At 49.2% G+C, this 13,817-nt stretch overlaps 1 protein-coding gene across 6 annotated transcripts in view; it reads right to left on the reverse strand.

The window, feature by feature from the left end:
• ARHGEF6 (Rac/Cdc42 guanine nucleotide exchange factor 6) overlaps nucleotides 1-11,894 on the reverse strand; it is an 86,034-nt gene extending 74,140 nt beyond the window's left edge. For 4 of the 6 annotated variants that reach the window (XM_084813653.1, XM_084813651.1, XM_084813656.1 and 1 more), the window contains exons 1-2: nucleotides 11,617-11,858; nucleotides 6,544-6,627 (exon numbers count right to left, since the gene is read on the reverse strand). In XM_084813653.1, the coding sequence (XP_084669779.1) occupies nucleotides 6,544-6,627; nucleotides 11,617-11,781 (249 nt within the window). In that variant the 5' untranslated portion in view covers nucleotides 11,782-11,858. Of the gene's footprint in view, nucleotides 1-2,756; nucleotides 3,139-6,543; nucleotides 6,628-11,616 lie in introns of those variants that run through there. The other 2 variants (XM_084813655.1, XM_084813657.1) reach the window with 2 other exon arrangements.
• Nucleotides 11,895-13,817: the final 1,923 nt, after the last annotated feature.

Below are 13,817 nucleotides of genomic sequence, written 5' to 3' on the forward strand. Positions count from 1 at the left end.
ACCAGCCTCCACTGCCCCTGACACATGCTGTCTCTTTCCCCCATACTACAATATGCCATACCAGCAATCTTTAAACTTTGTGGGCTGCTCTTTTGTTTTTCTCTTTCTGGGAACTCTGCATTTTCTTCCACTGCAGCTGCTGAAAGTCTGCCTCACCTAATTTTGGATCACTGCAGTGTGTTATACATGGGGCCCCTTTGCAAAGCGGTCTGGAAACCTCAGTTAGCAGAAAACAGATCAGCCAGTGAACTGATTGGGATCCCAGGAGGACAGGATTTGGTGAGCAGACCTGAGGTTCCCCACCCCTGACCTAGATGCTGCGTGTACAACGTAGCATCTAGTTTAGCCCTTACATTCTTAAGCAAGAGCGCACTCACAGATTAGATCTGCCTTTACTGGTCAGAAATCCTGGGGAGGCATCCTTGCTTCAAACATTTAAAACCCATTTGTGGCCCATGGAGATTCGAATAAAGACGTTCACCCACGCCTGCTGTAGAGGCCTAAACTCCAAAGATATTGGTCAACCCTGTGGGTTTTATTTTTCAGAAATGACCCATCAGGAATCAGCAGCAGCTGGATCTCTTGCCCACAGATCCTTCCTGATAGCTCTCTCTGCATGTTCGGTTGCAATGCCACTTACACACAGGGCTGGATGCACTCTGCGCTTTGAAAAAGCACAGTTAAGATTCTGCACCGTGAAAAATATTTCTGCGACCGCACTTGTATACGAGGGTGCAAATAGGCATAGAGTTACTAATTCTGCATCATTCGTTTCGCTTCTGCAAGTGAACTGATAACGCCATATAGCTAAATTCTGTTCTCAATTCCAAATGCTCCACTGATGTGGAATACGCACAGCCCTGCATATATTTCTGCCAGAGGAAGCTCTCTCATGAATCATGAATATATCAGAGGGTTGATTTGGAAGGAACCCATTTCTCTCGGTTTCTGGAACTTTCTGCCTTTGAGTCGCATCGCTGGGACAACGTGGGTTTGTCGCCTGATTACAAAATTCTGTCAGTTAATCCCATGAACTTTAATTGGTTACCTCGGCATATAGTTACATTTATTTATTATTGCACGTATATCCCGCCTTTTTTTTTCTCTTGCAAGGAACCCAAGGTGGCTTACACAGTCTCCCTCCTCTTCATTTTATCCATTCCCATTTATCCTCTCCATTTATGCATATGAATAAAATACAATAGTTCTGAAGGGGGAAAAAGAAGCATTCTCCTTCTGCCTTTTCTCTTACTCATGTACATAGCACATCGAGCGCCATCTCTGAAGAGGCATTCCATCTTCCCAAGAAAGAGAGGGGAAAGCCTCTTTTTATTTTATTTCATTTTATTTTCAGTAGCATTATTTATATACTGCTCTTATACAAGGCTCCCCATTGGTCTCCCCATTACGGATCTGATCAAGTCAACAGGCCCATTTAGCTTTATAATGCTGCAGCCTCAAATGGAGTCCTGGACCATTCATCAGGCTCCAAGAATGCCTCTTCTAAGGTAGCCCTTGCAAACTGCTGTTTTTGTAAGTATAATAATTTCTTAAAATAAGGAAATTACTGCTTGTGATTAATTGAGGACACCTTTTTAATGGATTTCATTCATTCACTTTTTTTCTGTCTAATCATCCATAAGATTGTGCCCTTAATGCATTAATCTGATCAGTTATGCATCCAAACAATGCTTCCCTAGGAGTAAAATTATGCATTCAATTGAGAGGTTTGGAACAGCTTGGCTCAAAGGCACAGGAACGGAGGGGAAAGGAGGAGGAGATATGGTGGGCAAAATGTCACAAACTTTTTACTCTATAGTTTCATACAAAAAACATACATTGATCTACAGAGGCGTGAAACAGAAGGTAGGATACAGGAGAGAGAGAAAACTTTCCCAGAACAGCAAGGAAGAGACATGAGATAGGAAGACACGCATGTAAATCAACCTTCCCCAACCTGGTGGCGCCCTGCAGGCATTTTAGACTACAAGACCCATCACCCCAGCCAGGACGGCCAATGGGTGGGGACGATGGGCAGTGTAGTCCAAAACATCAGGAGGGCCCCGCCAGGTTGGGGAAGGCTCAGGCTGCTGTAAGCCACGTCAAAACAAGTTTAACTTGCCTCCCTGTTTGCCCCGGTCTCCGCTTCCACTTCCCGACTGTAAGCTCCCTCGGGCAGGGACCTGCGCTACGGCTCCGCACGCATACGCGCACCGATGATAGCACTATATAAATATAACAGCTCACAACAGCGGAGAGGACGGGCAAGCGGACCGTGCGCGAGGGGAAGCAAGCAGGGCACAAAAAGGGATGCGTGGAATCGGAAGCGTGGGGGAAGCCGGCCGTGGTCCGGAACTCGCCCCAGCAGGATGGAACAGAGGGCAGCATCCAGTGTGAGCCCTGCTTCGCGTAGACCCATTGAAATGAATGGCGCTTCAGCCAGTCATGACTGAAAAGAATGGGGCGTATGTCCATGGCTAGCTGAAGCGCCACTCTTTTCAATGGGTCTACTCCAGGCAGGGCTAACACTGGGTGCTACTCAGAGGCTCCGCAGCCTGCCAGGGGTCCGGCAGCGGCCGTGCGGCAGCGGCAGCGGCAGCAGGGGGGGAAAGCGGCAGCCTCCCTTCCCCGCGAGCGGGGGAGATCGCCGAGCAGAGCCGCGGCGGGCGCGGGCAGGGGCGCGCGGCAGGAGGGCCGGGAGAGGCGCCGCGGGGCGCGGGCGGGGGCTGCCGCGAGGGCCGGCCGCGCGCACTCACCCGGCTCAGGCGCTGCGCCGCGGCCAGCCCGAGGCGCCGCCAGCAGCCGCGGCCGGGGCGGGACGGAGGGCCGGGACGGAGGCGCCGCGCTCTGACCCGGAGCTGGATCGCAGGCGGGCGGCGCACGGAGGGGAAGTGACAGGCGGCCGCGGCCAGGGCTCGGGAGCGCCACCCCCAGCGCGCCGGGACTCCCCGGCGCGCGGGAGGAGGGAGGGAGGGAGGCCAGGGGAGCCCCCCGCTCCGCTCCGCTCCGCTCCGCTCCCACGCGCGGAGGCGGCGCGCCCTCGGGCCGCCTCCGGCGCCACGCCTTGGAGCGGCGCCGGGGCGCGCGCAGAGCGCTTTTCACGCGCCCGCCGCAGGCGCTGGCCGCCCTCGCCACGGCGGCCGAGTGAGGGCGAGAGGGCGCCTGCTTCCAGCGCCGCCTCCTCCTCCTCCTCCTCCTCTCCGGCGTAGTGGCTGCGAGGGTTGGGCTGAGACTGGGGAGACCCGGCTCTAGCCCCCCACTCCAGCCAGGAAGGAACCGGGGTGATTGGGGGCCAGTCACTGCTTCTCAGCATGGCCTGCCTCACAGGGGTGTTGTGAGGGTAAAATGGAGAGGAGGGGGACCGTGCAAGCCGCCTCGGGTCCCTTGCAAGGAGGGGCGGCGGGGGAGGCAGAATATAATCGGCGTTGCCGCGGTGGCGAGGCTTGAAGCCCTCTGCGCGCGCACTCGCGGAGACGGACACCAGGAAGCCGCAGGGCCTGTTGGCCAAGCCAACGCCGCCGCTGCCCCCCCCCCGCCCCGCTGTGCCCTTCCTTGCCCACCACTTTGGCTTCAGCAATACTTGGACTGCGGGGAAAGGGAGCTCTGATGGTGAACCGTCGGGCTGCTTTCTGCCAGACTGGGAGGTCACACTTGCTCCCTGGAGCTCATGGTGGCATGAGCGGCTTTCCCCCGTACTTTTAAATCTTCACCACAACCCTGTGAGGTGGGATAGGCAGAGAGAGATTGGCCCAAGATTGCTCTAAGAGCTTCCCAGCAGGGATTTGAACATTGCTCTTCCAGGTTCAAGTCCAGGACTCGGACCGGGGGCACCAGGTTGGGGAAGACTGGACTGCATAATAACCACTGTACCTTGCGTAGTACCAGAGGACAGGGCCCTGCCCCAAGGAGCTCACAGTTCAAAATTCCACAAAGGGCAGAGAACTGAGGAAGGGGAGGGGGATGACAGCAGGGATAAATGGGTGCGGGGGGGGGGGAGGGATGTGTGTTCATTTCCATTACGCATACTAGAGCTATCTTATGAGGACTTAACAGAAAAGATGGTGTGTATGTGTGTTTTTAAAGGAGCGGGGGGGGGGGGGCTTCTTGCACAAAAGGCAATGAGCTTTGGGATTCCAAGGGTCCAGCTTCCTTTAGGGCAGCTTTCCCCAACCTGGTGCCCTCCAGATGTGCTGGACTAAAAACCCCATCATCTTCAGCCAGCATGGCCAGTTTGGAGAAGGCTGGCCAAACAAGTAATGCCAGAATTAGCTTAACCCTGAATCTGTTCTCATCTCTGACAGTACCAAGAAATGCCAAAGAAAAGAGTGCCTCTGCGCACAGGCAGATGCACATTACCTGAGTGTATCCACAGACAGTTTCTAAACCAGCCCCCACCAACCTGGTATCCTCCAGATGTGTTGGACTGCAACTCCCATCATTCCCTGCCTGCATGGCCAATAGGTGTTTGCGGTCCAACACATCTGGAGGGTGCCAGATTGGCGGAAGCTAATCAGAACACATCTGGGATTTGTGAAGGCCTTCCACACCGATCTGGAGGCCTTGCCCCTGTTTCTTTTTAACCGTTTTGCACAATGTGTGACCTGTGAAGCAGAACGCAACCCGGAACCCGGTATGCTGCTGTGCTAGCCAACCTTCCTGTTTCTGCTATCTCTGTGTGCCTGCAAAACCAGGCCGTTTATCATGCCCTTGGTGGGCCACCCTACATGCCTAGGGGCTTGCATTCCATGGGGTGGGTCATCTGTTGTCCTGAAGTGATGGGATTGCAAGCATTACTCATGGGAGGGCTAAGTGCAGGGGTGAGGAAGTGCTTAATGCCACTTGGAAGGGTCGTTTCAATATTCCATGTCATCTCCCAAGCTGCCAAAGCATCCACTAATGATGGCCGGATAGAATCCAGACATCTGTCTCAGTTTTTCTCTCTCGAGTCCCTGCCTTGGTGCAGAAATCTAGTCATATTCAGAAATGATTGTCGCAATAACAATCACACTCAGCTGCTAAATACAGTTTCCACATTTGTCTCCCCACCCCGCTCCACACCACTTCTTGTTAAAAGAATCAACTGTGTCCCCCCCCCTTGCGCACACACGCACACACACATGGCACCTGGTGGAAACTGCCATATGTACCTACTTCTTTTTCTATTCTTTTCCTCCTTTCCTCCTGTCTGAACTCTCCCCCTCCCTCTCTCCCTGCCATCACACCTGTAAACCCAGTAGAAAGACCAGCAAAACCAGCATTTCTAAAGATAAACTTTACTGGGGGGGGGGAATATGACCCACATGATGGCGATGTTGCAATGCAATGGTGAAAAGTGAAACCTGTGATTCCAGACCTTGCATAACTGGACTCAAGGGAAGGGCTGAACTTGTTTCCAGGGCTCAACCTGAGAATCTGTTTGCAATATAGGGCCAAGCCAAGACATTTTGCTGCCTGGGGTGAAGGATAAAATGGTTCTCCCATTCCCCATCCCGCATATAGCCAATAGGACAGTGTCCTCAGCACACCGCAGGACAGCAAGCTAGCTTAGGGGGTGCAGGACAGGCTCTTCCCTCCAACACCTGACTGCTGCCCCCCAGTACCTGCTGCCTGAGGTGGTCGCCTCGCTCTGCCAGACAGTAGGGCTGGCCCTGTTGCAACACCAGCACCCCCCTCTCCCATTCCATTCAGCCCCCTAGTTTGTCAAATCTGGACAAAAACAAAGGGCTTCTGCTCTGAAAGGCAGCCAAGAAATATTTCTAATAATATTTTTTAAAAAAAATCAGAGACATACCTCTGTTCTTACACACACATTTCAGGGTCACCCACCAAGTGTCCTCCCTAAACCCGCTCCCATGGGATTCAGTTGTATAGGTTCATTTTTTTACATGAATTCAGAAATACCTAGCATTTCCTCATGGTTACTCTTTCTTTCTTTTTTAAAGCCTTGCTACAGTTAGGTGTTTTTTTTTAACGGTATTGCTTGGGTTTTTATTATGCAAACATTATTTTAAAAAATAATCTTAATAACGAGCATGCCCAAACCATCTTCCAAATTGCTTCTCTCAAGCAAAATTCTGAAATGTATTTTACAAATCATGGAAGCACGTCTGCTAAATCAGGAACGTTGAACCTCGTTCAGACCAAGGGCCAAGTTCAGTTTCGGAGAACGCAGCTTTGCGGGCCCACATTCCAGTGCTGGGCGGGGCCGAAGGCAAACGGGGCCAAATGCAAACGGGGCAGAGCCAAACACCCAAATGCCAGCCTATTTTAGCGTAAAGCCCTTACTACCAGTCACCCAGCCTTAGGAGAGGCATTTCAACCTTTTAGGATGCGTGGGGAGGGGGAGAAACCGGGAAACCACCAAATGACCAGTGGTCGGAGTGAAAGGGGAAAAGGCGTAACCACCTGGGGAACCTTGGAGGGCTGGACAGGGACGTGAGGTTGAACATCCTTGAGTTACAGGATCCCAGGTCTCCAGGGTGGGAAAACACCCCTGCCTGGGTGAGTTGACAGGACTGGGCTGGATAATGCTCTGACACGTACCTCAGCTTCAAGTGCTGCACACCCGTGGAGGAATTCCTTGATGTTGCCAATGCAGTCGGCTTCAGTCTTGGGCTCCAGGCAATACTAAAAGAATCAAAACCCAACAAGACATCTCATGAAGCTCACGACAGCTCCTGTCAGGGTAGCCGGGTTTGTTCTCAGCAAGCCGGGGTGAATATTAGACTGTGTATTTGTAATACTGACTGAGGCAGCTTGGTACTGGGTAGATTTTCACAAGAAAGTGGGCTGTGGTGGGTGGGAGGAAGGCAGGCAGGCAGGCAAGCTGTCAACCCAGGCGGCATGAGCGGAGCCAATGGAACAAGTGAACCATAAAAGCGACGTGGCTGGCGTCTTTGCTTTGAGCGCCAGAGGATGGTGACACACGGCCCAGGAAGGTCCTGCTGCCCCAGTCAAAGCACGGCCGGAGCCCTGCGGAATGGGGCGAGGAGGGGAGAACTCCAAAGCTGGCCTTCTGTAAAAGAGGATAACCAAAGGAGTCCTTCAGAACATAGGAAGCTGCCTTGTACTGAGTCAGAACCTTGGTCCGTCTAGCCCAGCGCTGTCGATGGCTCTTCAGAGTTCCAGGCAATTCCCTGGAGACGCTGGGAATTGAACTTGTGTGACCTTCTGCATGCCAAAGCATGAACTCTACCATTGAGCTACGACCTTTTCCTGAAGACCTAGGAACACAGGAGGTTCCCTTATCCTCAGTCAGACTCTCGGTCCATCTAGCCCAAGTATTGTCAACACTGACTGGCGGCAGCTGTCCAGGATTCTTTCCCAGACTTACGCGGAGAGTCTGGGAATTGAACGTGGGACCTTATGCAGGGGCTCTATTGGTCCCTCCTTTTTAATAGGGGGGAATAAAGACTTGACTACTGCAATTATACAGGGATAAATTATAGGGAGATAAACAGGGGGTGTGGTGTGCCTCCCTGCAAATTCGTGGGGCCATCTTTGCAGACAGCTCAACAAACTGCAATTACCCCCAAAATAGAGCAGAGGGATTGCTGGCTTGGACCAGACCAGTGGAATGCATCTCGTCAGTTCTAAAACAGTCCCACTGGCTTCTGGTCCATTTCCAAACTGTTTTACCAGTTGCTGGGAAGCTACAGTGGAAGAGAGCTATTGACCTCATCCTGTGTGTGGGCTTTCCCAGCGCCGTCCGGTGGGCCACTGTGGGGCGAAAGGAAGCTGCTGGACTAGGCAGGCTTTTGGTCTGATCCAGCATGGCTCTTCTTAAGCACAAATCCAAGTGCTGGTTTTAACCTTTTAAGGCCTGGGACTCAGCTCTTGGGTGGCCATGTGTCCTACTTTACAGAGGACAGTCCTCTATTTGAAGGGCTGCCCAGTCCATGCCCATCTTAGGGAGGGAGAGCAGGGGGCGGGCAGGCTTGAAATGGCCCTTCAACAGGTCTGGACAGCAAACTGAGCAAGCACACAGGGCACCTGTTCCGTCTCCCCCACTATGGTGAGATGTCTTGTATTTCTATTTAAATTATAATTATTCCTTCTAAATTTGCAGCTATACGTAAAAATCATCATGTGCAAATGTGATGCAAATTGGTGTCCTCTTTATTGGTGATGCATTTCCATCTCCATGAGGAAATCTGAAGGACCCCACCCTCCTGCCCCCAAGTGAATTTGCTAGATCTTTTAGTGTATTGGGTGCCTGTTTTAACTTGTTTTCATTGTGTTTCAGATTTTCCTTGGGTAAGCCCCCTGGGAACTTGTTTGAAGGGCTGGTTAGAAATTCCCATAACAACGCAAATAAACAAACCATTGTCTGAGGCCATTCTCTGTGGCCCCTACTATCAGGAGGTTAGATAGGTGGTGACCTAGGAAAGGACCTTCACAGCTACCATGTCATTTATGGAATGTTCTTTTGAGAAATTTGTTATAAAACTTGAGGCTTTTCAAGTGTCAGTGTTGTTGTTGTTTTAATTTACGCTGTTGTTTTAAAATATTTAATTATTTCCAATACTGCTGGGTTTTGTTTTGTTTTCCCTGTTGACGTTACTGTTTCCTTGCGCTACTGTTTTAGCATTGCCTTTTTCTATTTGCATGTAGTTTTTACTTGTCATGATGCATTCTTCCTCCCTCCCCCTTGCTTTTCCTTTTGTGTCATGTCCTTTAGATTGTAAACCTGCGGGCAGGGAGTGCTTTGTTTAACTGATTATATTAAGCCACTCTGGGAGCCTTTTTTGGCTGAAGGGTGGGATAAAAATGTAGTACATAAATAAATATATTTGTAAGCTGCTTTAGAAGTGTTGTTTTTTTTTAAGAAAAGTTGGGTTAATATATTCCAATAAATAAATATAAAGAAAGCTGCCTTATACTGAGTTTGACCCCTGGTCTGCCTACCTCACTATTGTCTACAACTACACTTACTGGTAGTAACTCTGTGGGGTTTCAGGCACAGGCCTTGCCCAGCCCTTCCTGGAGGTGCGAGAGATTGAAGCAGTACAGTGTAATGCTTAGAGCAGCCTTCTCCAACCTGGTGCAGATGTTATGGACTTCAACTCCCATCAGCCTCAATGGGCATGGCCAATAGTCAGGAATGTTGGGAGTCCTGTTTCAAAACATCTGGAGAGCACCAGATCGGGGAAGGGCGGTTTAGAGCATTGCACTAGGACTGGAGAGACCTGGGTTCAAATCTCCAGTTGGCCATTCGTTTCCTTGGGGGAGTTATTGAATCTCTGCCTAACCTACCACACGAGGTTGTTGTGAGGATAAAAAGGGGTGTGCGAGGAGGACCATGGATGCCACACCTTGAACCCACTGGAGGAAAGGACAGGGTATAAATTAAAAACAAATGATAAAACAAATAAACTTGGGATTTTTTTCATGCAAAGCGTGTGCTCTGCTGCTGAGCTATGACCCTTCTGCAAACATATCCATGCAACTCTGGAGGGAAAAGGATATAAAAAGCCTCTTTTTAGAGGGAGGAGATGCAAAAGAGGAGTTAAAACTTTGCACTTAATTGCTGCAGTGCATAAGAGCTGTGAATGCACTGCATTTCTGCCTAAATGCAGAAAACATGCAGGCCCAAAAGCAGCCTTCCCCAACCCGGCACCCTCTAGCTGTGATGGACTACAACTCCCATACTCCCCAGACAGCATAGCCCTAGAGGCACTGAGCTTTCGCAGTTGCAAGCTACGCTTGAAAGCATGCAGGCATGGCGTGACAAAATCTCAGAAGCCACACACGTTGCTCAATAAGATTTCCAGGGCTTAGGGGGTGGGGTGGGAATGTGTCCTGCAGCGGCCTGCAGAATGCCTCCCCACCCCCCAAAAGACTAACAGAACCAGGATCCATGATGTGAATCATGCAGCAGATATTTTAGTGCAAAGGAGGCAAGAGAAGAGTAAACCATGCATATTTCCAGAATTTGGCTGTATTTGGCATCACATTTGGGTCTCCTGGGTGTAGAACTTTGGAATATTATTTGGTGTGTGTGTGCGCGTAAACACGGAGCACACACATGGCCCTGCTGTTCAACGTTCTGTAGCAGAAGCAGCTTGTTACACAGGGCAAAAAAGAACCAACAAGGAAACACCGCTCTGAACGTTTCTGTTCCACCTCACACCCTTGTATCCTTCTATGGAACAACTCAAGTATATGAGCTGTTGTTGAGGTATACATGTAACTCATTCGAGTCGTTTTGCAGTTAAAAGGTTCCCTTTTTTGTTTTTTGAGAGTAGGAAGTAACTTGGAAGGCATTGGGGGGCAGGGGAGATATTGACTACATCTCACTAACTGTCATTTATTTCATTACCATTTCCTCTTTCTTGTCAAGCTCTTTCCTTTGTCTTTTACGCTTTGCAAATATTTCTGATTTGGGCTGTGCTCCACAGATCTGCAGGTTCAGATCCATTGGGTATGGGGTATTATCAGTTCATAAATTCAAATACTCACTCTGCTATACCACTCATGCCAGGGGTGTTGAACCTCTTTCAGCTCAAGGGCCGAATTCCATTTTGGAGCATCACTCAGGGGCCGCATTACAGTGGTGGGTGGAGTCAAAGGCAAAAGGGGGTGGGACCAAAAATAGCAGCTTATTTTAGTTTAAAGTTTCTACTGCCAGTAACTAAGCCTTAGGAGAGGCATTTCAACCTTTTAGAATGGGGGAATAACAGCATAAAATGTTGTACCAAATCAGTGGTCAGAGGAAATAGTGGGTGGGCCCGGGGAAGACTTGTGGCCTTCTGGGGAACCTCAGAAGGCTGGATTGGGGCCCCAGAGAGGCCAAATTTCGCCTGAGGTTCACCACCCCTGACTTATGCCATCCCTTCTCTCCAAATTACAGTATGCCATAGCAGCAGTCCTTAAACTTTATGGGCTGCTCTTCTCTTGTTTTTTTCTTTCTGGGAACTCTGCATTTTCTTCCACTACAGCTGCTGAAAGACTTTGCCTCACCTCATTTTGGGTCATTGCAGTGTGTTCTATAGGTCTGCTTTTAAAAACGGTCCAGTAACTTCAGTTAGTCCAAAACAGAGCATCCAGACTGTTAACTGGGACTGGCTGATACAATCATATTATGCCAGTACTTTGGCATTTGCACTGGCTGCCAGTCTGTTTCCTGGCCCAGTTCAAAATCGCTGATGTTAGATTGTAAAGCCGTAAAGGGTTTGGGGCCAGGTTACCTGAACGAGCATCTCCTGCCATGTATATACTTACCTGGACCCTAAGGTCATTGTTGGAAGCTCTCCTCCAGGTATCTCTGCCAAATGAGGTGAGACAGCCAGCTACAAGAGAGAGGGCCTTTTCAGTGGTAGCACCCCATCAGGTCAGACTACTTTGTCCACTTGGTCTAATGGGCAGCAGCTCTTCAGGGTCTCGGGCAGAGAGTTGGTTTTTCCTTGCCCTGCTATCTTTACCCGGCTATGTAAGGGATTGAATCTGGGACCTTCCGCAAGCAAAGTATATACTCTGCTACTGATTCGTGGCCCCTCTATTGTGTCTAGCATTCTCAGCCACCATACTGCAGCAGAAATACCTACGATCACTTCGACACAACCTGCAAGGAAGACTTTTGGTGCTGAGCAGGTGAACATCTCTTCATGGCCTTACCTTTTCTATCGATCCTGGGAAAAGTCGGAGAATCAGTTTACACAGCACAACCCCATCTTTCAGAGATGTTTTGAGAAATTGCACTGGGTCACCAATCATCATTTTGGGAGAATTTAAGGCTCCCAGTGAAATCAGCCAGGTCACAATTCGCTCTTCTGGATTCATGGTTGAAGATTTTCTGTCTTTAGCCTCCTTGCTCTTATGTGCAATGACAAGGCCTAACCCACATCCGTCTCTGCATCTTCCTGCTTCTTCTGGGGTGGGTGAGTGAGCAGAGCAGCTCTAGAGGTTACTTAACTGCCCTGCACTTAAAGCCACAAACCGGATGAATTCTTAAAAAAAAAATCACCAGAAACTGAATTTGCTCTGACTGGAGGAACGGGTTTGTGTGTATTTGCATTCATGGTTTCTGGTCTTTTGCGATTATGCCTGCAGAAGTACGAAGGGGAAGAGCTTTTGTGCTGGATGTTTTGCAACAGAGATATTCTGTATCTCTGTTAACACTACACCCCTCACAATATAGAATACAGACCCAGACTACACTTGCAACATCATGAGGTGGTAGAAGGGACTGGGGGGAATGCAATTTTTTTGTATACTTCCATGGGTAAAAAAATCGCCTTGAAAATAATAAAAGGGAAGGACACCTGGAAGAAAGGTTGCAGCCCAGTCTGATCTTCATTGAACTACCGCTCTACTTGCAGGGATATTTTTTAAATTCAGGAAAGAATTAAAAAATGTCTGCTTGCAATCTGAAGTGGCATACTTGAGTCTACCACAGGACTCTGTCACTATTCCATTCTGCTCAATGTATAGACCAGACTAGAAATTCTATTTAAGAAGCATTAACTGCAGTGTCAAAGACTGCAACCAACTTATTACAGACATAAGGTCCCCTTCATGGATCACTGCCTTGTTGTGGCGAAGGGGCTTGCGTAACTCAGTGAAGCCATAAGCTATGCCGTGCAGGGCCACCCAAGACGGACAGGTCATGGCAGAGAGTTCTGACAAAATGTGGTCCACTGGAGAAGGAAATGGCAACCCACTCCAGTATTCTTGCCAAGAAAACCCCATGGAACGTATCACAAGGCTAAAAGATATGATGCCGGAAGATGAGCCCCTCAGGTCGGAAGGTGTCCAATATGCTACTGGGGAAGAGCAGAGGGTATTTCCAAGTAGTGCCAGAAAGAGTGAAGCAGCTGGGCCAAACCCGAAAGGACACTCAGCTGTGGATGTGTCTGGTGGTGAAAAGAAAATCCGATGCTGTAAAGAACAATATTGTTTAGGAACCTGGAATGTCAGATCAATGAATAAAGGTAAGCTGGAGGTGGTCAAACATGAGATGGCAAGATTGAACATCGACATCTTGGGAATCAGCGAACTAAAATGGACAGGCATGGGCGAATTTAATTCAGGTGACCATCATATCTACTATTGTGGGCAAGAATCCCTTAGAAGAAATGGAGTAGCACTCATAGTCAACAAAAGGGTGGGAAAAGCAGTACTGGGGTACAATCTTAAAAATGATAGAATGATCTCAGTACGAATCCAAGGCAAACCATTCAACATCACAGTAATTCAAGTCTATGCCCCAACCACTGAGGCCCAAGAAGCTGAGGTTGATCTGTTCTATGAAGACCTACAACACCTTCTAGAACTAACACCAAAAAAAGATGTCCTCTTCATCATAGGGGATTGGAATGCTAAAGTAGGAAGTCAAGAAATTCACGGGATAACAGGCAGGCATGGCCTTGGTGTACAAAATGAAGCAGGACAAAAGCTAATAGAGTTTTGCCAAGAGAACATGCTGATCATAGCAAACACTCTTTTCCAACAGCACAAGAGGCGACTCTACACATGGACGTCACCAGATGGTCAATATCGAAATCAGATTGATTATGTCCTTTGCAGCCAAAGATGGAGAAGCTCCATACAGTCAGTAAAAACAAGACCTGGAGCTGACTGTGGCTCAGATCATGAGCTGCTTCTTGCAAAATTTCGGCTTAAATTGAAGAACGTCGGGAAAACCACTAAACCGTTCAGGTATGACCTAAATCATATCCCTGATGAATATACAGTGGAGGTGAGGAATAGATTTCAGGGATTAGACCTGATAGACAGAGTGCCTGAGGAACTATGGACGGAGGTCCGTAACATTGTTCAGGAGGCAGCAACGAAATCCATCCCAAAGAAAAAGAAAT

The sequence above is a fragment of the Heloderma suspectum genome, chromosome 9, assembly GCF_057233095.1.
Source record: "Heloderma suspectum isolate Gila_16-S chromosome 9, 16-S_ref, whole genome shotgun sequence".
NCBI classification, from domain to species: Eukaryota; Metazoa; Chordata; class Lepidosauria; order Squamata; family Helodermatidae; genus Heloderma; species Heloderma suspectum.